At 38.7% G+C, this 25,415-nt stretch overlaps 1 protein-coding gene and 1 pseudogene across 7 annotated transcripts in view; one reads left to right on the top strand and one right to left on the bottom strand.

The window, feature by feature from the left end:
• GORASP2 (golgi reassembly stacking protein 2) overlaps positions 1-25,415 on the bottom strand; it is a 71,420-nt gene that overhangs the window by 15,026 nt on the left and 30,979 nt on the right. For 2 of the 6 annotated variants that reach the window (XM_086357637.1, XM_086357644.1), the window contains exons 2-5: positions 4,348-4,428; positions 2,665-2,868; positions 1,895-1,981; positions 888-1,018 (exon numbers count right to left, since the gene is read on the bottom strand). In XM_086357637.1, coding sequence (XP_086213763.1) covers positions 888-1,018; positions 1,895-1,981; positions 2,665-2,808 — 362 coding nt within the window. In that variant the 5' untranslated portion in view covers positions 2,809-2,868; positions 4,348-4,428. Of the gene's footprint in view, positions 1-887; positions 1,019-1,894; positions 1,982-2,664; positions 2,869-4,347; positions 4,429-5,322; positions 5,566-17,675; positions 18,107-18,214; positions 18,408-25,415 lie in introns of those variants that run through there. The other 4 variants (XM_086357654.1, XM_086357626.1, XM_086357617.1 and 1 more) reach the window with 4 other exon arrangements.
• On the top strand, positions 18,276-20,320 carry LOC147378525 (uncharacterized; annotated as a pseudogene). Its single transcript, XR_015147603.1, has 2 exons — positions 18,276-18,825; positions 19,595-20,320. The product of XR_015147603.1 is annotated as an uncharacterized LOC147378525 (transcript).

The following is a 25,415-nucleotide window of genomic DNA, read 5'->3' as shown; positions in this document are numbered from 1 at the left end:
CATAGTCAATAAAGCAGAAATAGATCTTTTTCTGGAATTCTGTTGCTTTTTCCATGATCCAGTGGATGTTGGCAATTTGATCTCTGGTTCCTCTGCCTTTTCTAAAACCAGCTTGAGCATCTGGAAGTTCACGGTTCATGTACTGCTGAAGCCTGGCTTGGAGAATTTTGAGCATTACTTTACTAGTGTGTGAGATGAGTGCAACTGTACGGTAGTTTGAGCATTCTCTGGCATTGCCTTTCTTTGGGATTGGAGTGAACACTGACCTTTTCCAGTCCTGTGGCCACTGTTGAGTTTTCCAAATTTGCTCACATGCTGAATGTAGTACTTTCACAGCATCATCTTTCAGGATTTGAAATAGCTCAACTGGATTCCATCACCTCCACTAGCTTTGTTCATAGTGATGCTTTCTAAGGCCCACTTGACTTCACATTCTAATATGTCTGGCTCTAGGTGAGTGATCACACCATCATGATTATATGGGTTGTGAGATCTTTTTTGTACAGTTCTTCTGTGTATTATTGCCACCTCTTCTTAATATCTTCTTCTTCTGTTAGGTCCATACCATTTCTGTCCTTTATGGAGCCCATCTTTGCATGAAATGTCCCCTTGGCATCTCTAATTTTCTTGAAGAGATCTCTAGTCTTTCCTATTCTGTGCTTATGAGTTAAAAAAAAAAAAAAGGACTAGAGTTTGTGTACCATGCTCACTAAATTGTGCTTTAAAAAAATGAATTATTGGATCCAACATTCTAGGTTGGCTCTTTCCTTTTCTCGAGAAGTTTTACTATAAACCAGTAACTTATTTCAAACTAAAAACAATGCTTACAACATATCTGACTGGTAAATTTAAGCAGTTGTAACTTAGTCTAAAAAAAGTGACCTTACCTGCCTTCTCCACCCCATGCAGAATTTGGTGTAATAATCACTTCTCGACAGTTATCAGTGTCTGTATTATACACATAAAGTTTCAATGGTTTTGCTTCATGTGTTTCAATAAGGCTGAACAGATCTTCAGACTGCAAAAGCATTACAGAAGAAAAATGTTTTTGTTCCTGAATTTTTGAATAAGTAGGTCTCAAATAGTAGATATCAAACCTAGTTAATATTTAAAACAAACACACACACACTTAAAAGAACAACAACAAACTCAAACTCAAACTCAAACAACAGACTCAAACGTTCATCCCTGCAATGTGGGCTCAGAGGACACTCCACAAAGTCGGCAAATTAGAATTATCTGGGGAATTTTAAAACTGCTGACGCCCAGGCCATACCCCGGAACAGAACCTCGGGGTGGGACCCAGGGGATTCCACTGTGCACCCAAGAGTAAAAAAAAAAAAAAAAAGAACAACAACAACAAAACACACACAAAAACCAGATCCTGGGCCCCGCCCCTAGGCATAAAAAGCATTTCTTAAATCAGTATTATTAATGCCTACCTATACAATGCAAGGCCTCATGTTCAGTTCTGTAAGACCTAGTCAGTAATTGAGTAAAAGTTTTCCACACCCAAATTCAACATATTCTGCTTTCTTCCTATTATTAAGAGCTGGTTATCTGGGCACCTTTTTTTCCTGTCATTTGTAATTGAGTAATACATATTTCCATTAGCTAACAGACAAGGAAAAGGATCCAACTAATAGAGCTAAGCCAATTTTGCTACCTTAGAAAAAGAGAAAATGAAATCAATAATCAAAATGAGGATTTAATTTAATCTTGAGGTACAAGAGACATCTTCCATATTTCTGTTTAACACCCTGGAGCATAAGCTATCTTGATTAGCAAAGACCTAAATTTCAACTCTGAATGTAAAGTATGCAAATATACTTGAATTTATACATTAATGAGAAAATGTTAAATTATTTTTAGTATTAATAAACAAATTAATTACCTCATTCATGACTGTATCTGCTCCAATGATATAATCACTGTGAGGTCTAAGACCAGCCAGTGCTGCAGGAGAATTTGATTCCACTTCCTAGGATGAAGTGGAATAAAAACTGTTGTTATTGTTTAGTCACTAGGTCTTGTTCAACTCTTTTATGACCCCATGGACTGTAGCCGGACAGGCTCCTTTGTCCATGAGATTTGCTAGGCATGAATACTGGAGTGGGTTGCCATTTCCTCTTCCAGGGGATCTCCCTGACCCAGGGACCGAACCCATGTCCCCAGCATTGGCAGGAGGGTTCTTTATTGCTGAGCCACTAGCGAAACTTCCCCATTAAATTACTGTATATAAAATAACCTTCCAAACTGTATAGTTCAGTCCTTCATTAGAGTAATTTAAACTCTGTATTTGTCTTATTAGAGACAATGTCAGATCAGAAGCTATAGGATACACCTATTTAAATCTCCCAAACATAAAAAAAACCAACAATATTTTTATAAATATTTAAAATATTTCTGCAGCTATTTGCTTTAATTTAACTTCTTCTAATGGATAAATCATTAGAAAAAAATTTTAGGCATTATATTTGCTTTTCTTTCTCAAGCTGTTTTTCTTTTTTATTAAGACATATTTTAAAAGCAATTTTGATTTTCAGAAACTAAAAGTAGCCTAATAATAATAGCCCTACAGTCTCCCAAATTGGAAACAACCACTATTAAAACACCTTTCTACACTGTTTCTTAAACTGCTAACAGCTCACAGTTGATACATACCAACACATGCCAAACGTTTTCATTTGCCCCATCAAAGCTGCAGAAACGAATGCTGACTCCCAACAAGCCCTGGCCACCCCACATGTTACTTGGTGTAACTGAGGTCTCTCGCAGCTCCAGTGTTTTACTACTGTAGATAAGCATCTTCACAGGTTTTTCAACATTTGCTTTCAGTAGATCTTTAAGAGTATCATTGTCTTTATTCTGTAAACACAGAAATTTTTCTTAATAAATAAAAATCTAATGCTAATTAGCTTAAGCATACAATGGCCCTATTGGAGAAATAATAACTAATGTAAATAAAATATTCAATAAGTAGAGGTTTCATTAACACTCAAATATTCCTCAAAGTAAAAGAATGTCAAGAAATTAGGAACTTATGTTAGTGTAACCGAGTAGGACTCTACAGGGCCTCTGGACAGGCCTTCCTCCATATCCTCTGCTGTAGCTCCTCTCTCAAGTACCCAGATTATAGGATCTCATGCATATTTCCTAAGTTTTTCAGATGCTAAAAACTACCACCAAAAGCAAGAAACAACGACTTGAAGATTATAAGCAGGTAGCCACAGACCTTCAACCACCAACCAATCAGGGAACTGTGCATGAGTTGACCACAACCCTGGGATACCCCTCCCTCACCTTGACTTCAAAAATGCTTTGCTGAAACCCTTCAGGGAGTCTGGGTTTTTCTGAGCAGGAACCACCAGTTTTCCTTGCTTGGTCCTGGAATAAACCTTTCTTTGCTGTACACTCTTAACATTTCGGTGTTGTTTGGCCTCACTGTGTGTCAGGCCCACAAACTTGTGCTCAGTAACATTAGCAACAGCTTCTGACTTTTTTCTAATAGAATTATGGAATTTGCAGCCCAGCATTATTTGAAATGATCCAGGGCTTCAACGATAAAAAACTCTAAATACTCCACAAGAAGACATATTACTAACAGAGTTGGAGTGACTGATTTTAAAATCTAAAACATTGCTGGAGTTAAAGTTTAATTTTGGACTTTACTCCTCACATATACACTTAGTACAAACTGGTAGGAAATAGTATGTTAAATATTTCACTATGTAAATGAATAAAGGCCATTGTGTAAGAGATGTCAGTAAGTAATGAACAAAAACTTAGACTGTTGTGAAAAACCAACCAAATAGAATCTACTGTCATAAGAATCTACTGAAATTATAATACAGTTTCCTTCCTATTGGACTTTCCTACATGTAAACTAAAGCAACTTTTAAAACTGGTTTTAAGTCTGCACTTTTGGAACACATCTCTGTCTAGTTTTATAACACTATTTCTATATGAGGGGACTGAGTGACAAGAAAATTGGCAAGTTATTTGAGAATGAGTCTTTACTAAATCATTTGTCAATAACCTACAAAAGTCTGACATTTTTGAAAAAGCAACAAAATCACATCTTTCTGCTTAAAAAATAAATAAATAGAAGTCTCCAGTGTCTTTCTTCCTCCCCCTAAACTAATCACTGGAGTGTGAGGTGTAGTATTCTATCAATATATTTGACATTCTCACCTTTACTAACACATGGTTATTTTATTGATATCATACTCTATGTACTGTTTGTAACTAATGAATAAATAAATATCCATCTCAGATAATCTGAAAAACTCTATTTTCAAAAGATGACAAAATATCATAGGTGAAACTACAAAAAGCTGAACTTACTAATCTTGAACCATTAATAGAAACAATAAAATCAAAGAATGGCTCCAGTCCAGCTCTATGTCCTGGGGAATTTTCTTGTACCTGTGAAAACAAAAATGAAAAATGCAAAGCTTAATTATGAATTAAAAGCTAAAGTTTAATATCTATCACTTCAGTTAAAACAGATTAATCTCATTTAAGAGAAAATATAGGTACTCAGTAGTTTTCTCATTTCTCTTATCTTCCAGATAATGTCTCTGCAGCTCCCTAAATTCTACTCATTCTTTAAACTCATCTCATGTATGAGGTTTTCCCTCTGGTTCTATTTCACATACTTTCCACTTTTTAGGGGGTGGGAGGAGACAATGCTCCCAGCATTTAGCACACGACATAGCAGACAGTTAATCATCACAACCAAGTGGCAAATTCAAATTAATTTATTCTATTTATCGCATGACTACTACTAGCAAGGTACCATTTGGTTACAAAACTAATGTAGGAACACAGCTACTGTTAGGAAAACATTTATCTGCTGAGTAACAGGCAAGAAGAAGGGGAGACAGAGGACACACGGACCTCTAATAACTAATACGAAAGCCAACAGGTTGAGAGTCACACGCACAAAGTTCTAAGGGAGAGATTAAATCTGAGTGAAGAAGTTTCCTAGGGAAAAAAATGACATTTGAATTGTGCTTTAAAAGGAGGGTAGAACTAAGGAAGGATAAGGGGGATGAGAAAAAACACCTGAAAGCTGAAAGAACAATATGAGTAAAAACCCAAAAGAAGAATGAAAAATGAGTATACTGTAAGCTAGCTGGAGACAACAAGGTGGGAGGGGACAGAAATGAACTATGTGCAACATTCTGTGCGAATCAGCAGTTTTCAGGCTTTCATCAGATTCTTAAAGGGTGTCTCCATGACCCAAATAAAGTGTTAAAACAATGGATTTTTGCAATTCTTTTATTTTACAGGTGAAGAAATCATTTTAGGACTTGCCTATGGACGGAGGAGCCTGGTAGGTTGCAGTCCATGCGGTCGCAAAGAGTCGGACACGACTAAGCGACTTCACTTTCCCTTTTCACTTTCATGCATTGGAGAAGGAAATGGCAACCCACTCCAGTGTTCTTGCCTGGAGAATCCCAGGGACAGGGGAGCCTGGTGGGCTGCCGTCTATGGGGTCGCACAGGGTCGGACATGACTGAAGCGACTTAGCAGCAGCAGCAGCAGCAGCAGCATGGTCTCAAAGTAGGGAAATGGTAGGGATGAAATTCAAAAGTTTATCTTATTAACCATTAGTCCAGTAAGAAGGATGGAAAGAAAGAATGGAGCTAGACTTACAGAGGATTTTACTTGGAAGATTAAGATTTACCTAGCTTCTCAACAACTCAAATGTTTAGCATCTCAAATTTGAAATGCATTAAAATAAACTATTAAACTTCCTAAATCCGCAATAACACAAATATCAGGAGCTAGTAATGGCAGTGATATGACAAAAGAGCAAAAACTTAATAGAAACAATTTTGCATTTCCTCTAAAATATTTTCAAAGTGTTTTAAGAATTTTTATTCTGCTTGATGTTACTAAATACTGTCAAAACTATCCCATGAAGAGAGTTTGCATTGATATTTGTAGGCTGATCCTCTGTAATAGCCCAGTTTTAATAATCAATTCTGAGGCTAATGCAAATAAAAGATTCACATCCATCCACACACAAATCGGCAGCTATTCACAGTAACAAATCATATGAATACTTTCAAAACAGAACCCAAGTTGTTCCCAGAATATGTTCTTCTAATACCAGACTTCACAAATGAGACTTAATCTTGAACTGATGATACATTCATTATTTTTGAATTAATACTACCTTTTATTCATTTAAAGCCAAATTATACTATTATTGCCTCCAAAGAAGTAAAAACTAGATTTTCTTCATTTGTCATAGTAAGGAATAGTTATAAAAATGGCTCAATGTTTAACTTACTAAAACTGATCTTGCTTTAAGTAAAATTTCCTGCAAATGTGGGACTAAAACCATTTTTGTAAATTAAACAAGTTAAATATCAAAAAGATTTATTATTTAAAGGTGTTGGTTCTAATAATCAGTACATACCTGCTAATTTTCTTTATACCCTTTTCTTAAATGGGGCTTATTTTATATTCCATATTTTATCAAGCAAAATGTCTAGAACCCAAAATGGCACACAGATTTCTCCTTAAATGGCAACTCAAAAAGGGAAAGGGTGGCTGCCTAGAGCTGCTATAAGAACCGAGAGGTTGAGTCACAGCTAGCTGGCAAAAGGTCACGATCCTCTAGGTGTAAAATGCCTGTCTGTTAGGTTCCTATCATTTAGGTGTGAAATGCCTGAGGTGTGAAAAGAAGATAGCTACTGTAGACCCTAGAAGCCCCCTCAGAGAGGAATTTCTCATGTAACAGGGTCCACATCTAATCAAATAATTCTCTGATTCAGAGTGTTTCCAAATTACCACTTTTTTTTTTTTTTAAAGAAACCAAATAGTCCGTTGATCAATTTCAGACTTCTCCGCTGAGGCTGCCAACAGTTTACCTTTACCAATACCTTTGTAATGTCATCAGCCTAGAAAGGTGATCCCACACACTGATTCTTATCATGCCACCCTCTAAGTATCAAGTTTTACCACTATCTGTTTGAAACAGAAAGTCTCCAATACCATTAGGATTATTCTTCCCCAGAATTCAAAAGATTCAATAGCTAAATTTGGATTCTAACATAAATAAACCAAGATAATCCTTTCTCTAGTTTTCATTTTCATCTACGACAAACATCAATCTGTTTCTAATGGACCTTGAAATTAATATCTTTCCTAAATTTATTTACATTGTTAGTACCAGTACAACTCTGGCAATGAGGTATTTTACTTAACTATGGCTAGGAAGCCAGCAGAGGGAGCCCTAGAAAATGCTCTCTTTGACCCTGTTTAAAGCAGAACTTCCTACATTTTATAGCATGGAAAATAAACTCTACAACACCGCAAATTAAACATCCACACAGGCAAGTTTCTCTGGCAATATTATCCACTGATGAGACTCTTTCAGGCATCTAATCTCTCAAGCATTAGATTATCACTCCACTACCTTGTCCCCTGTGAGAGATCTCTTGACTGTTGATTCATCGCCAGCTTCCTGAACCATCTTAATTACAAAAGAAAAAAGAAAAGAAAAAATACATATACCTGGCTCCATGGGCTAAATATCATGGGCCAAATATCATGCAAGTTTAAGATGGATAAATTAAATCTGAAAGTTTAATAATTAAGATTTTACATGACTTTGAAAAAATGTACAGTGAAAAGATAAAAGAGTTTTAGAACAAAAACCCTCTTGATTTTGAGTCATGGTTTGCCTACTTAATAGCTTTTTGAGCTGGGAAAAGTTTACCATCCTGGGTCTCAATTTCCTCATTTGCAAGGAAGAGAGAACAACATCTACTTTGGAAGAATAATGTAGAGATTGAGTGAGTTTAACTTCATGAAATGCCTAGTGAAGTCTCTGACATATGATAAGAGTCATACAAATCATAAGTTCAACTTCCTATCTCCACAAACTACCACCTGAGGGCAAATTTTTCTAAGCTATTAATTCCTGGACACTGCATTATTTTTCTGGCTATGTACTAATTCTCTCACTCCTTAAAAAAAAAAAATAAAAAGAGGAAAAGACACAGAACATTAGTTAGCTAAGAGGAGACAAATCATCTTCTTAATGTTGTCTCTCAAAACTCAAATCCGTATGGATAGCAGATCTAAACATAAAAGGTAAAACAAAGAAGCTTTTAGAGAAAAACAAGAGAACATCTTTTGGATCATCAAGTATGAAGACTTCTTAAACCGAACACAAAAAGCTAACCATAATTTTTTTTTAAACTTGACAAACTTTACTGAAACTATGAACTTCTGCTCATCAAAGACACAATTAAGAGAGTGAAAAGATATGCTATGTATTCAACAAAGGAATTGCATTTAGAACAAATCCCAAACTACTACAAATCAAAAAGGAAGAGTGAAACCACAATAAGACACCACATCACGTTCACAAAAACTGCTAAAGTAAAAAGACAGTAACAAGGATTGGTAAGGATGTAGAGCAACTAGAATCCTCACACACTGATGGTAGAAATGTAAAATGGTGCAGCCTCTGTGGAAAACAGTTTTGCAGATCCTCAAAATGTTAAATACAGACTTATTGCGTGACCTAGCATTTTCATTTCTACGTATATAACCAGGAGAAATAAACATGTCTGTGTAAAAACCTGCACACAAATTTCATATCTGTGCTATTCATAATAGCCAGAAAGTGACAATAAGCCAAATGTCCTTCAACTGATGAATGAATAAACTAAATGTGGTACTTACAGAATGGAATATGATTTGGCAATAAAAAGAAATTAAGTATTAACACATGCTAAGACATGAGTGAACCTTGAAAACACTGTGCTAAGTGAAAGAAGCTAGTCACAAAGATCATATAATATGTAATTCCATTTATAAGAAATGTCCAGAATAGGCAAATCCACAGAAAGGAGATTACTAGTGACCAGGGGATGGGAGCAGGGGGAACAGAGAGCAGCTGCTAATGGGTATGGAGTTTCTTTCTGGGGTGATAAAAAGGTCCTGAATGAAGATACTAATGATGGTTGCACAACTCCGTGAATATACTAAACAACCACTGTACTGTAAAGTTTAAAACGTGATTTTAAAGGTATGTAAATTATAAGCTCAATAAATCTGTTTAATAAAGAAGACAGACAACTTAAAGAAATGGAGAAAAGGTTTTAGCAGATACTAAACAAAAGAACAATGGACTGGTTCAAAATTGGGAAAGGAGTACATCAAGGCTGTATATTGTCACCCTGCTTATTTAACTTACATGCAAAGTACATCATGCAAAATGCCCGGCCAGATTAATCACAACCTGGAATCAAGACAGCCAGGAGAAATAACAACTTCAGATATGCAGATGATACCACTTTAATGGTAGAAAGTGAAGAGGGAACTCTCATCTCTTTGTGAAGGTGAAAGAGGAGAGTAAAAAAGCTGGCTTAAAACTCAACATTCAAAAAACGAAGATCACAGCATCTGGTCCTATCACTTCATGGCAAACAGGTGGGGAGAATGTGGAAACAGTGTCAGATTTCATTTTCTTGGGCTCAAAATCACTGCAGATGGTGACTGCAGCCATGAAATTAAAAGACGCTTGCTCCTTGGAAGAAAAGTTATGGCCAACCCAGACAGCATATTAAAAAGCAGAGACATTACTTTGCCAACAAAGGTCCAACGACTCAAGGCTATGGTTTTTCCAGTAGTCATGTATGGATGTGAGAGTTGGACTATAAGGAAAGCTGAGCGCCGAAGAATTGATGCTTTTGAACTATGGTGCTGGAGAAGACTCTTGAGAGTCCCTTGGACTGCAAGGAGATCCAACCAGTCCATCCTAAAGGAAATCAGTCCTGAACATTCATTGGAAGGACTGATGTTGAAGCTGAAACTTCAATACTTTGGCCACCTAATGCAAAGAACTGACTAATTTGAAAAGACCCTGATGCTGGGAGGGATTGGGGGCAGGAGGAGAAGGGGACAACAGAGGATGAGATGGTTGGATGGCACCACCGACTCAATGGACGTGACTTTGAGTAAACTCCGGGAGTTGGTGATGGACAGGGAGGCCTGGCGTGCTGTAGTCCATGGGGTCGCAAAGAGTAGGACGCGACTGAGCAACTGAACTGAACTGAACTGAAGGGTGTGACCAGAAAGGGAAAGAATGCTGGTTACATGAGTGTGTTGTTTCTGAAAAATTCATCAAGCAGTACACTTACGTATAAAAAGTCTTAAGATATGGTCCTTCTATCCAAAAAGTAGAAATGAAATCACAATCTTAAGCACATACACCTAACACCTCACCTACAAGGGACACAGTTTGAAAGCCAGCAATTAAGTCTAAAAGGACTGAGCCCAATGTAAAGGCCACAAAGTAACTTGCTCTAACACTCATTCTTTTTAACAACATAAAAAGAAACACTTCTCCATAAGCACTCTAGAAAAAACAGCTACAATAAGCAACATGGCATTTGCTACACATTTTATACTCTTCCAAGAAGCAAAACGTGAGTTTATGACAGAAACTGCATAGTGAAGGGGCAGCCATCTCTACTACATAAAAATAAATTAGCACCAGTGATTGGAAGCTGGATTCTGAATCACCAACTATACATAAATAATCCCTAATGTGGATTCACTCAATCACTACAGGCAGTTTCAGTGGATTCTGAGATCGATTTAGTGAATCATGACAGAACTGACAAATGTCAAAATAGAGAAGTACCCAAAACTCATGCCTTAGTAAGGGTCACCCCAGGAAGAGTCTGTACCCATTAAACAGCCGCTCCTCATCGCCCCAGACCCTGGTAACCACTATCCTAGTTCTTGTTTCTATGGATTTGCCTATTCCGGACATCTCATATAAAATCATTCAACATGTGATCTTTGTGACTGACTTCTTTGTGTACAGACCTAATCGTTCCACACTGGGTTGATTTCCAGTGAGGTATTCATCTCTTTACTTTGCACTTCCATCTAAAGGATCAGAACTAATACCTTAAAGCAAGGAAAGGAAACCACACACTACTTTCTGAACCCAGGATATTACCAGACGAGCTGTTTTATAAGCTTATATGCAAAGATATCCAAGCTTCTGGCTGGTATACAGGAGATGTGGGTTCGATCCCTGCATCAGGAAGATCCCCTGGAAGAGGGCATGGCAACCCCCACTCCAGTATTCTTGCCTGGAGAATTCCACGGCCAAAGGAGCCTGGTGGGCTGCAGTCCATGGGGTTGCAAGGAGTCAGACACGACTCAAGTGACTGAGCACCCATGCATGCACTCACAATTGTGTGGTAAATAATTTTGAAACAGACTAGAAGAGTTCAAGGCTCACCTGTTAAAATATTTCTTCTCACATGCTCTACCAAAATAACTCAAAAGATATTGCTCTCCTGATTCTGACCCTATAACTTGTAACATATAGAGCAATTGGAAATAAAATTCAGATAACTAAATGAAGTAAAAACCCATCACTATATAATAGCTTTCTAGAATAGATCTGTAGGTTAGAAAAACGATATTAAAAGAAATCAGTCTGCTCCAAAAGAAACTAAAACTCTGACAACATGCCACCTCCTTTTATACTCTTCAAATACCAACTCAGGTACTTGTCTCTTAGGGAAAGAAAACTTGCTTTGTGACCTCAGGCAATAATCTCTCCTGTTCCTTTTCTTTAGCTGTACAGTGAGGAGGCTGACTAGATAGTTTTTAAGATCTAATGACTCAGCAAGAAAGAAATCTCTTGCTAAGCTATCTACTGATTCTATAGTGTAGATCAAACTCAACAAGATCGTTTTAAATCATATAGACTTTTAGTCATTTTAGTTCACGTGTTCAGTAACAAAAATGGCAAAGCAATGAAAAGAACACTGGCACTCATCTGTCTTTTAACATACAGATATAAAATTTCCTCCAGAACGAGGGTCTTCAAAAATTAAGCACATTTATAAAAGAATGGGTCAGATCTGATCCAAAACTTAGAACAGCATTAAAGTACATGGTTAGGTACACGGACAAAAGTAGCTGCTGAGTGACTAAGTGGAAATACTATTTAAAATGTTTACAAGTTTAACAGTATTGTCACTACAGTAGTGGTTCTCAATGGGTGACAAAATACTGTAAATGCTCATAAAGGCACCAGCTAACATTTATTGAGTTTTAATCACATTCCAGACCCTATGTTAAGTGCTTTACATGGAATATGCCATTTAATCTCAAATTAACCAATGAGGTGGTGGACGGCACAGTTTTAATAAACAATGTGCTCAATGTTTTTCCAAAGTATTTTCATATACACTATTTGATGTGGTTTTTAGTTTTTTAAAAAAGGCATTACTACTGGAGGAGGCATTCCTACTCTCCCCACTTTTCAGATAAAAAGAACAAAGCTCAAAGAAGTTCAACGATTTGTCCAAGGAAAAACAATGAATTGGTGGAATGACACTAGAATCTAGTGATTCATGAGGGTGGTTTCCAATGGTCGGTTAGGATAGTTTCTCAATGTATCCATCCATGTCCACAAGGTTCCTTGTTGCCGAAAATGGGCTTAAATGCCTTCTCACTAGTGCTTAAAAAAAACAAACACAAGCAAAACCCAAAGAACCCCAGCACCATTCTCTTCATGCTGTAGTAAATTTATATGCAATGTCAAAAGGAAGTACAGTCTCCCAAAGTAAGTCCTTTAGCTTTGCATATATTGTGTAGAAAAAAATGATCTTACTTGATAATCTACAGCTCGCAAGGCAAGCTACAGTCAGATTCTAAAGCACATGTCAAATCTTTATGGATATTTTCTACTTAGATTGTTACCTGATATTTTACTAGTGTTATCAAGCAATATAATTAACCATTTTGGTAGAATATTAAAGCCAACAAAATGAATATACTGATGTTAGTGGTTTTTCTAAGTTCAATTCTTATGAAAACTTCACGGTAATTATTTAAAAGCCCTGTCAATATTTGACCCAGAAAGCCACTAAAGCCAGTTCTGTGTACTTTACTACTTAATGTCCAGAGCCAGAAACCATAATCACCCACCAAGAATAGGTCTCTCCAAACGAGGATCCTTAAGTCCATATGTAAGAATACTCTTCATCATAAAAAATATATAAGGGTATACAAACAACATGACGGTATTAATTTGTTTGAGGCTTTTTAATATTGGAAAAAGTTTATGTTCAATGATACTGACAACTCCTAAAAGTGTCCTAAGGTTCACCTACACTGTATTTCTTATAATGAACAAAACACTCCTGTGTGCCTGTGCTCAGTCACTCAGTTGTGTCTGACTCTCTGTGGCCCCATAAACTGCAGCCCGCCAGGCTCCTCTGGCCATGGAATTTCCCAGGCAGGAATACTGGAGTGGGCTGCCATTTCCTTCTTCAGAGGATCTTCCTGACCCAGGGATCGAACCAGCATCTCTTATGTCAGGTTCCTTACCACTAGCGTCACCAAAGCTTAAGTAAAACATTCAGGGAGGAGCCAAGATGACAGAGGAGTAGGACGGGGAGAACACTTTCTCCCCCACAAATTCATCAAAAGAGCATTTAAATGTAGAGTAAATTCCACAAAACAACTCCTGAATGCCGGCAGAGGACATCAGGCACCCAGAAAAGCAACCCAACTCTTCGAAAGGAGATAGGAAAAAATATAAAAGTCAAGTAAAACATTCGTAATAAATGAAGTATTCTGATTCTACATTTGAAAGCAAAATATGTTTATGAAACAATTCATAGCCTTTTACTAGCAGAGGTCAATTTGGGGAGCAGGTTAAAATCTTTAAATGGTGCTTATAAAACTTTTTTCATTATAAGATCATATTTGGAAAATATCAAATAACCCACTGTTTTCTTTTTGCACCCATTGTTTTTAGAGTGAGTGAAAAGAGAAGGGGCTAATAGTGAGATTTTTATGTTTTTCAAATGGGGGTATGAGTTAAAAAAGTTAAATACCGTGTTAGAATAAAAAAAATTATGACTATGAAATAATGGGATTTCATTTTCTCAAAATAAGAATGAAGTTGAAATCTTGCAGGATGTAATGTAGATTACTTAGGTACCATTAAGAAAGAGCACATCTATATAACAGTAGATATGGTCTTGGTATTGTTTTCTATAGAAATAATTTCACTTACTGTCCCTTTATCCTCCAAGGAGAATACCTAATACTGCCTAGTATCCAGCAAATGGCTCAGAAGATAGAGGCCTGTTATTACACTGGAGCCGCAATTCATCTCAATGGCCTTTCCTTCAAAACTTCCATCATCTCAAAATCTCTCTCGGAGGAAATTATAAGGAATAGTGAACATGACATTTTCCATGTCCCCATACTGTTGTGAACATCGGCTCCAGAATGTCCTCAGATATCCCCCATTTCAAAGAGCATGAAGTGCAGAGTAGAATTAATTTGAATATTTTAATTTAGAAACATCTTACAAGGGGCACCCATAAGGCAACTCCAAAAATTCTGAAAATGGCCTTGACGGTTTCACTTGATAACAGAAAATCTAGGCAAGAATTCTCTATTAAATACAGTTACTTCAACTGTAGTAACTTCTAACAAGGCTGAGAAGTCCTGGCTAACATTTCTCCTGCTTTATGTTAGGATTAGAGAATGGGAATAAAAGTGGTATGCATGGTGAACACAGAATCAGACCCAATCCATATGGAAATCCAAAATATAATGTTATTTTTCTTTTCTTTTTCTTTTGGGCTTACCACGCGGCTTATGGAGTCTGCCAGGAAATTTCCTATAACGGTATTTTTAAAAGGAAGCTTCTCACCAAATTTTAAAATCTTATACTAGTAGTCCACTTTAAAAAATAATGTTTATAACTATATTTTTAAAAAATATATAAATATTTCAGTCACTGTGAACATGTTGGGAAAATAAAAGAATAAAAATGTTGCCATCCACCAATTATCCTTTTAATATCCTGGCTTTTTAGCTTTCCATTTTCCTGGGCACTTGAATGTATATGCACATACACATACATGAAGGCACATCTATGAACTCACAGTGTTTTGAAACATAGTTTTCACTGAATGCATAGCATTCCAATTTGCAGTTAGGCCCTAATTTATTTAACAGTTCCTCAGCTGTTGGATAAGTTGTAAAGCTAACATCCTATGATAACTTTTGGCCATACTGTAATATACTTAAATATGTTAAATTACTCAAAATCTTTGTGAAACATGGCTAAGGGGCAATGTTAGTCACAGGAAAAAAAAAAAGGATGGGAAAAAATTTTAACAGTAGTTACCTTTAGATGGTAAGATTACAGGTAATTGAGGTTCTTTGTTAAACTTTTTGAACTTATCCAAATGATTTCTAATAAACATGCTGATAATCAGAAAACAATGTAGCAATTTACTAAAATGGAGACCAATGTTTATATAACTAGACATTAGAATTCACTAATATGGGGAAATACAATTCAGTGAAGATAAAAGGTAGCATTTAAGGTTGTAGATAAATACCTGTAACAACAAAAGACTAGAAAAACTAAGTGTCTAACACCAGGGGGTGGTGCTTAACCAAACTATATTACAACAGATTCACTAAGGGGCTAAGAGAAAGTGAGAAGCCAATCTCTGTGTGCTGCTACAGAAAGACAGAGACGATGCTCTTCCACATTAAGAAGACCAGGATGTTTAACAGTATGTATCATGTGATTCCAACAGTTATAAAAGAAAACAGAGTTACAAGTTGGGGATGGGGTGTTGATTGTTTTACATGCATAAAGCACTTTTGAAAGGATACATAAACTGTATCGGTCACTTCTAGGTTAAGTATGGAGAGTTGGGTATGTAATACGATCACAACATGAAAATGTGCATTAATACATAAAAGATAAAAAGTAAATTATTCATAGCAGAAAATCTGGAATCACTTCAAAGTTGTCTCCTAAGTACTTTTTTAAAGCAGAATCTAACAACAGATCTAGAAAAATAATGGAAAAAACAGAAAGTTCAATCTATGAATTGTAGGAATACAATTTAAAAATAACATAATAACTAGCAATGGATATGTGTGCACTATAAACTGGTATTTCAAAACACACTTACACAAGTTTTTATCACTAGCAAGGAAACAGCCAAAGAATTACTAAAGAAAACTAGCTTTTAATTAAACCATTCTAGAACTTATTAAACATGGGTGATTTTATTCCATGATTATCCTGTCATATTTACTCTGGTTTACAAGCTCACTAATCCAGAGACAGAATATACAACCACAATTTAGGCAATAACAAATGGAAATAAGATTTTTATATGTTGAGATTTAACATAGTACTTTCCTCCTCTAAAAACAAAGATAAAGAAACCAATTACAGAATAGGGCAGAGTGGGTTAGGAACTCTGAAACATTTAAAAAAATTCTAAAGTAGATGATCATTACTATTTTTAAAGCTCCCTCTAATAAAACTCAAATGAAAGAAGAATTACTTCATCTTTTGCAACATTTATGCTCCAGATGTGGACTGGAAACTAAGGTTGTCCTTACTAATTCTAAAAACCATATTTATAGATTAATAATATCTGCAGTACTGAATACGAATGCTGATTTACTGAGGTGCACCTATGTAAAAAAAAAAGAAGAAAAAAAAAAAATACTCCAACTTGTTTAGCATCCCACAGTCATTAACAGAAGTCACCGAACTGGAATCCTTTTGATGTGTACAGCTTTCATACAGACTTTTAAGATTCATTAATACTGTGCTTTACCTAGAACACGTTATCATAAAAATATCATGAATCCCCAAAGATTCACGGCCACAATCAGCTCGTAATACTGGATAACAAACCCCACAGCAGAGAGCTGGGAATCAAACCAGAGAATACAAAGAAAAATACTGCCACTAACTTTCACTTCACATCTGGGATCTGACAATTCTCCTTCCATTTCCCCCATCAGTGTGGCACCTGGGGATTGGCTTAGCTAAAGGGAACAGGAAGGTATTATGATTTATATATAGATTCCCCTTATTTTCTGGGAAAATTATCCTTTCCACACACCCAGAGTGTGGCTTCAAGAGGAATTTTTAGCAGAATGGAGGGACAACTAGCTGTGATAATCCTGAAGATCAGAGAGGTGACCGATCACAGCCCCATTAAGCAGATGTCTGGTAATTTAGTTTAAGAGATGTTCTCTCACCTGAAACATAGGACCCAAGGCAGAAGATGAGAGCAGCAATAGGAAGTGCACTTTCCCACTTTCAGTAAAAACGCTCTTGTGAGAAGCTGAGGAACTAGTATCTATTTACACTCTATTATGTCCTGAAATAGCACCATGGATCGGGGCCACTTTGTTAACAGTCCATCATGTTATCACTCACGCAGGTGTCACAGCACACAACCAACACTGCCACTTCCTTGAGGAAAGGACTTCCAATTCCTTGAGGAAAGGATCAGCTCTGTACAACCCAGGCTGTTCATAGCTGGGCCTGAGCAAACGCCTTTCGAAATACTGTTTCTCTGCATCCTGGTGACTGCACTTGCTTTCCTTTACTTACCTGGATTTTTTTAAGTTCCTTTCCATTACCTTTTACACTGTGGATCTAAATCTTAAAATCCACTGAGCAGCCTTAGGAAAAAGGAGAACGGAAGTTGCCCCCGCCAGGAAATGTGGAAAAGGAGGGTTGGGAAGGTCAACAGCGGCACAGGAGACAGAGAAATCCAGTGAAATTCAAGTAGGTTTAAGTCCGTTAAACCTACTTCTAGGCAATTCGTTTCGTTGCCTAACTGGCTTTTCCGGACATCCAGGCAGCGCCGAAGTGAATTAACTCGAGCCGTCTCAGCCCCCGCCTCTAGTCTGCGGGTTCCAGGTTTCCTTTTCTTGGAAAATTCAAATGCTACCTTCACCATCACCTCTTTTGCAGACTTTGCTCCTCCCACCCCCTCCCCGAGCCTTCCCTAACTTTGAGAGCTAAAATAAAGGGGAGGGGGCTGAGAAGGCCGCGAAGAGAAAAAGGAGTCAGGGTTGCCCTCTCGCCTGGGCCACCCCCGGCCAAGTCGCCTGCTGCCTCCTCGGTTTCTAGCCCGTCCTCCCAAAGCGGCGGACCCCGGGCGCTCCAGGGAGGCAGGATACGAGCGGCCTCCCGAGCCGGCCTTGTCCAACGATGCGCCCTAGACCGCCGCTCCTTCGCGGGGTCGGGCCTGGCTGCCCCGGGAAGAAGTCCGTCGGGGCCTCCGCCTCCCCACGGCCGGGCCCCGCCTCCCGCCCGCGGCCCCCGGGCCGCTGTCGAAGCCCTTACCCGCAGGACGTGGTAGCCTTCTGTGCCCCCGCCTGGGATCTCGACGCTCTGCGAGGAGCCCATGGCGGCGGGCGATCAGTGTGATCGGGCTGGGTTCCGCGCTGCTCCCCGCCCCCCGCGCGCCGTCCGCTCCGCTCCTCCGCGTAGCACTTGGGACGTGGCACTCACTGCCTCCGGAGAGCCGGGCCGCACTGCCCGCTGGGAGATGGTCACCGCGGCAGCCAGGGCCGCTGCGACGCCGCAGACAGCGCCACCTGCCGCGAGTCACCGGGAGGGGTCTGAGGCGCCACGCGGGCCAGGAAGGAGGGAAGCCTGGAGCGGAGGGCGGGGTGAGGCCTACTTATGCTCGCGAGAGAGCAGAAATACGGTTCATCCGGCCTTGGTACCTTGCTACGGGTCCCTTGGCTTGACAAGATTCATCTAGACGCGTTCCCGCTGTTCCTGAAGAACGGTTGCTCGACTGTAGCTCCCCCTGGTGGCCAGAGGCCGGAAAGGGGCTCCTGCTGAAAAGAATAGCTGCTGCTACTGCTAAGTCACTTCAGTCATGTCCGACTGTGTGTGACCCCATAGACAGCAGCCCACCAGGCTCCCCCGTCCCTGGGATTCTCCAGGCAAGAATACTGGAGTGGGTTGCCATTTCCTTCTCCAATGCATGAAAGTGAAAAGTGAAAGTGAAGTCGCTCAGTCGTATCCGACTCTTAGCGACCCCATGGACTGCAGCCTACCAGGCTCCTACGTCCATGGGATTTTCCAGGCAAGAGTACTGGAATGGGTTGCTATTGCCTTCTCCGAAAAGAATAGGCCCGATGCAAACACAAGGAGCTCCCTATTCTCGGGGTTTCTAAACTTGTATGTAGGTCACGTCTCCGGGTTATACAGAGGATCCTGGTAGTGGCTCTCCGTGAGTGGACTACCGCGTCCGCTTAGCTCAGCTCAGTTTTATAAAGGAGAATGTTCCCTTTATAAAACACCTGTCCTAGAGAGTCATGGAGGACCCGTCAAAGTTCTCTTTTTGTTTTTTGCCTTCCCTCATTGTGAAAATAAGATCAGTTGGTCACAACCTGAGCGATGCCAGTGTGGGAAATCCAGTTGGATGACCTTGGCGTTGCACTGCCGACTGAGTTCCCCATTCCACTTCCTTTAGGTTGTTGTAGTCACACTTTTCCTATTCTGTTCCTCCTTTTATCCCTTCCCCCCGCCCCAAATCCCCAGTTACTGCCCACGGGCCAATTTGACCATCAGCGACGAAAGATCAACCAAGTATCAGAACAAATGTATTCTAATATGAAGCAACGTTAAGTACCCATGAAGTATTCCAGCTCAAAAGGTTTACTTGCTCCTCTCACGCCTTTAGTTAGATGTTCCTGTTTCTGTTTACAGGAATATAAAGAATAGAAGAACAAGTAAAATGACTTCACAAGGAAGGAAGCACGCAAAAAAAAAGAAAGAAAGAAAGAAAAAAAGAAACTGGCTATTCTCTAGAACAGCTAGCCAGTTCTTTTCATCAAGTCAGAATAATAAGAAAGAGTTTAGACTTCCCTGAGGGTCCACTGGTTAAGAATCCACCTGCCAATGCAGAGGACATGGGTTCCATCCCTGGTCCAGGAAGATTCCACATGCCTTCGGGCAATTAAGCCCATGTGCCACAACTACCAAAGCCCCATGACCTACAGCCCATGCTCCGCAAGGAGAGAAGCCACTGTAATGATAAGCCTGTGCACTGCAGCTAGAGAGTAGCCCGTTTCCAGCAACTAGAGAAAGCCTTCACACAGCAATGAAGACCCAGCACAGCCAAAACAAATTAATAAATTTTTTTAAAAAAAAGAAAGGGTTTATACTGGGTTAAGAGATATGAAGGAAATAACCAGGACATGCAGTGAAAGGTGCTGAGTTGGAGAAATCTGCTGTAAAAGACATTTTGGGCTTAATTGGGAAAATGTGAATACTGTTTGAAGAAAAGCATTTACTGTCATGGAAAAGTGGAAATTATTGACTGAAAAAAACAGGTTATAAGACAGAATATGCCTATAAACAATATGAAACATTTTTGTAAATAAAATACATGTTAATATATAATATCCATATAAAATTGTGGCATGATACCAACCAAGGGTAAGAGTGGTGATCTCTGGGCAGTGACAGAGATGTTTTCTTTTTTGTTTTGGCCAGTTTTACATTCTAAAATGCTCGTAGATTGCTTTTGTAACAAAAGTATTTCAAATAGAAAAACAAAATATTTCTTTCTTTGCTGTCAATAGACCAATACCAGGTTTTTAGGAAACCAGTACATACACAAAGAAATGAAATCTCCAGTTATTAGGCTCCTCAAGGACAGGAAAGCTAGTCAAGTCAGCTCTGTGTTCCTAATATTCAGCAGAGTGTTTGTCAGCTAATTCAGCAAATTAATGAAACTAATGCAAAGGAGTAAGTATAAGAACTATATTTGATGATTATTTTCTTGTTCTGCTTGGCAATTATAATCCTCTTCGTGGTGAGGTCGTAAGTTATTGCTATGTTCAACGGTCAAAATTTTTGTTTCCCAGATGTCCAGCATGAAGCCATGGTTCGTGGAGACCCAAGGTAGCCCATGAGCAAATTCCACCCTTCCTTAAAGCTGTAATATGTCTCAGCACTACGAGTGACTACCTGCTATTTCCCATACAGACCATTTAGTGTTTTACCTTCTTGACTTTATTGAAGCTCATCCATACATCTGAGATGCTGTTTTCCACATTTTCTATTTCAAAAAATTCTAACTAATTCCTTAAGACCCATCTCAAATGTCACTTATTTACCCTTAAATTCAGTATGACTCTCTCCGTGCTCTGAGTTCCTGGAGTAATTACTCCCTTCATTTCTGGTAGCATCATAACACGACCCCGCTATCTTCCACCATTTATAGTCTATTCACTCAGACTGCAGATCATATTTTTCCCTTTTAGATTCCCAGTTCTTGTTTGAGCGTTGGGAACATGGTAGTAATGTTCATTGATTTGAATGTGTGTGATGAAGAGTTTCCAAACCTTTCCTTTTCAGGATCAATTAATAAGTTACCTCTGCTCTTCCTGTTTGTGCCTCATCAAACCCTGTGTTATTTCTTTAGTGGCAACTGGTAGACGGTGAAGTGCAAGGCTCACCCAATTTGGACCTGAGAATATGTGATAACCGTTGCTCCTATTTTCCTAGTGCCATTCATTTTCCTCTTTTACTTGGGGAAATATGTTGAGAGGGCAGAGAATAAAATCCCAAGGATGTTGCCAAAGCTAATATAAATTGATGTCATGATGGAAGGGAACACTTGGGAGATTATTGTCCAAATCAGTCTCAATTGAAGTAGGAATCTGCTGCAGGCAAGTTGGTATTTTGAAACATCACAGGCAACAGAAAAATAAAGCCCAACAAAAGCAAATATCTATAGACTAAAAGAAATCAAATAAGATGAAATCTATTTTTCTGGAAGAAAAAGCATCTGAGATACAATTTGTATGTCTATTCTGGATTTCATTAATTCTGAGTTTCCATAAATAAGCAGTTCATGATAGAAGGGTTATTTGTGACATATTGGCTAGTACAGCCTAATATTTTTGCCTCCAGACTATTCTGGGAAAGGTTGGCTCCTAGGGCATTTGGAGGGCAACCACTCTGCATAGTCAAATAGCAGGGCCTCCATCTCTAACCCTTTCCTGACCTGGATTGTTTTGTTCAGGAGGGGTCATGTTATATGCCTTAGAACCCCAGTCATAGCTAACTGGAGTAGAGAGGACCCCCTGACTTTTCAGCAACCAATACCTACACTAACCAATAACCTGTGGGGTGGCTATTAAGAAAAGCTCTGCCTCCACACACCCTACCCCAAAAAACAAACAACAATTGATGGTGACTAGCTAGGTCAATAGATTTTCTCTTTGGGCACTGGGAGCTGAGAAATATAAGCAGAGACCTTCTCTCAATATATGCTTATTTGCATATTAGAATGTAAACTCCATGAGGTCTTTGCCTTTGACAGTTTCAAAGAACACTGGTCAGGGACCTCCCAGTGGTCCAGGGGATGAGACTCCACACTCTCAATGCAGGAGGCCTAAGTTTGATCCCTGGTCAGGGAACCATATCCCATGTGCTGCAACTAATACTCCGAGTGCCACAACTAAAGATTCTGCATGCTGAAGTGAAGATGATAGTCCACATGCCACAACTAAGACCCAGTGCAGCAAAAAAAAAAAAAAGGGCATTAGTCAGGTACTTTGCAAAATATACATGCATTTGGGTGTCTCTAATGTTTTCTTTTTTTTTTTCTAATGTTTTCTTGAGCAAACTCCAGGAGACAGTGGAAGACATGGAACCGGAAGTGCTATAGTCCATGGGGCCACAAAGAGGCTCACACAGCTTAGCGACTGAACAACAATAATGTTTTTTTCATGATTAGACTTGGTTTATGGAATTTGGGGAGCAAGGCCAAGAGGTGAAGTGTGCCCTTTTAATTACATCATATCATTACATCATTGCATCATTCACTATAGCATGACATTACTGGTGATGTTAACTTTGATCCCTTTGTTAAGATGCTATCTGCCTTAAGAGTGAAGTTACTGTTTTTCCCTTTCCCCTGGAAGCAAGTTACTAAGTCTAGCTTACCCTTCAGTTCCACCTCCTAGATGGGGGAATATACAGAAATAATTTGGAATTCTTCTGTAAGAAATTTTGCCTTTTCTCTCCTATTTATTTATTTAATCATTTTACTTATATAAAATGATTAGGCTCATGTACATTTATTATTTGACTATAATCCAGTACCACGTTATTCAATGCTGGTAGGAAAGCAAAGTGGTGTATTTTGTTGTTCAAATTGTTTCAGCTTTGCTAATTGGGACTGCTTTTGGGTTGGCCTCTGTATCCCTTTGACAGGCTTTTGTGTGTGTGTTAAAATACAAATAACCTAAAATTTACCATCTTCAGCATTTCTAAGTGTGAACCTTAGTGGTATCAAGTACAGTCACATTGTTGTGCAGCCATTCTTTTGTTATTTGAGCATTTCTGTACTTTATGGCTCAAAGTGCTTTATGGCTTTATGGCTACAAAATGCTCCAGGCTTATCTTGTATTGTTCCTGTTTCAGTCCTAGTCTCAGCCATTCCTCCAAGGAGCTCTGATGCCTTTAAGTGGAAAATGGTATTTAGAAACTAAGATGTTGGTGCTGGGTATGCTGTTTGCTATTGAGGTGTCACCACTCTGATCTCCTCAGCAGACAGACCCAGAAAACATGTCACTATATACTGATCTAAGTATATACACATATTTATAACATTTCTGTATTTATCTGTGCATATTAAACTAACTATGAGTTCACACTGTCTCCAACTCGAATTGAGCACTACAGGATTCATTCTGGCATCTGCCCTATGTTTATTTGTAACTTCTGTCCCTGACAGCGAGAAGCCTATCTCCTATTACCTATCATTTATTTACTCTTTACTCACTTTTTCAACTCTTTACTCACTTTTTCAACTTGAGTACATACACAAGGTAGGTTCATAACTGTTAACATGGACTCCTGTGAGAAACTATTTATCGACTACAGTATTGTATTTACATACAGTTTTTTATCTTTTGCTTTACAGTTTCCAGTCAGAACACCATTTCCCAAAGTAGGTCAGCTCCTCTGCCCCCTGACCCCCTTCAACAAAGTGAAGATATATGGTAATCTTCACCTGTGCAATACAGTTAGATTCATTAGTCCCAGGCTGGGACCCTGGATCCATCAGGATTTTCTTTTCATTTGCACACAGTATAATTTGTTCTTTGTGATGTGTATTTCTATGAATTTTCACAAATGTGTGTATCCAACACCCTAATACCATATAGAACACTTCTATCACTTTAAAACTTCCCTTACATGACCCCTTTGTGATAAGCCATTCCCCCTTGGCAACCATTAATATGTTTTCCATCCTTACAGTTTTGCACTTCCCAGAATGGCATATGAATGGAATTACACAATATCTAGACTGTTGGGTCTAGTTTCATTCATTTAGAAAGATGCATTTAAGGGGACTTCCCTGGTGGTCCACTGGCTAAGATTCCATGCTCCCAATGCAAGGGGTGAGCACTGAATCCCTAGTCGGGGAACTAGATCCCACATGCTTCCCAGCTGGGCTTCCCAGCTGGGGCTAGTGGTAAAGAACCCACCTACCAATGCAGGAAACATAAGAGAAGTGGGTTCGATCCTTGGGTCAGGCAGATTCCCTGGAGGAGGGCATGGCGACCCACTCCAGTATTCTTGCCTGGAGAATCCCTTGGACAGAGGAGCCTTGCAGGCTACAGTCTACAGTCTTGCAAAGAGGTGGACACAACTGAAGCAACTTAGCACATATGCATGCTGTAATTAAGAGTCTGCATGCCGTAACTGAGAGCTTGTATGATGCAACTAAAGATCCCACATGCCACAAATAAGAAAGACTTGGTGCAGCCAAATAAACACATAAAAAAATTTTTTTAAAAGAAAAACTCATTTAATATTCATGCATGTAGCCTACTCCTTTTAATGATAGTATTTCATTGTATGGATGTACCATCATTCATTTTTCCATTTACCTGTCAAGAAACATTTTGGTTGGTTTCAGATTTTGGTGAGTATCAAAAAGCTGTTATGAACATTCATACGTAGGTTTTCTGTGAATACAAAATTTTAATTCACTTGAGGAAACACCTAGGAATTGATTTACTGGGTTGCATGGTAAATTTTTGTTTAACTTTATAAAAAACTGCCATATTGTTTTCCAAAATGTCTGCATTCCCACCAGCAGTGAATGTGCATTCCTATTGCTCTGCATTCATACCAGCATTTGGTATTGTCCACTTTGGGATTTTAACCATTCTCTTAGGTATATCGTGGTATCTGATTGTGGTTTTCACTAGCATTTCTCTAATGACAAATGCAACTGAACATCTTTCCATATACTTATATGCCACCCATATCTCTTTCTTGTCAAAGTGTTCAGATATTTTATCCATTTTTACATTGGGTTATTTATTTTCTTATCATTGAGCTTGAAGTGTTCTTTTGTCTTTTGGATTTGAAACCTTACAAAATATGTGACTTACACCCAGATTTGACTTGTCTTTTCATTCTCTTAACAGTTGTCTGTAAAAAAAAAAGGCAAACATTTTTAATTTTACAAAGTCCAGTTTATCCTTTTTTTCCACAG

The sequence above is a fragment of the Bos grunniens genome, chromosome 2, assembly GCF_055505025.1.
Source record: "Bos grunniens cultivar Pamir isolate PY7600 chromosome 2, Bosgru_T2T1.0, whole genome shotgun sequence".
Classification (NCBI taxonomy): Eukaryota; Metazoa; Chordata; class Mammalia; order Artiodactyla; family Bovidae; genus Bos; species Bos grunniens.
This window is presented reverse-complemented; position numbering and strand designations above follow the sequence as displayed.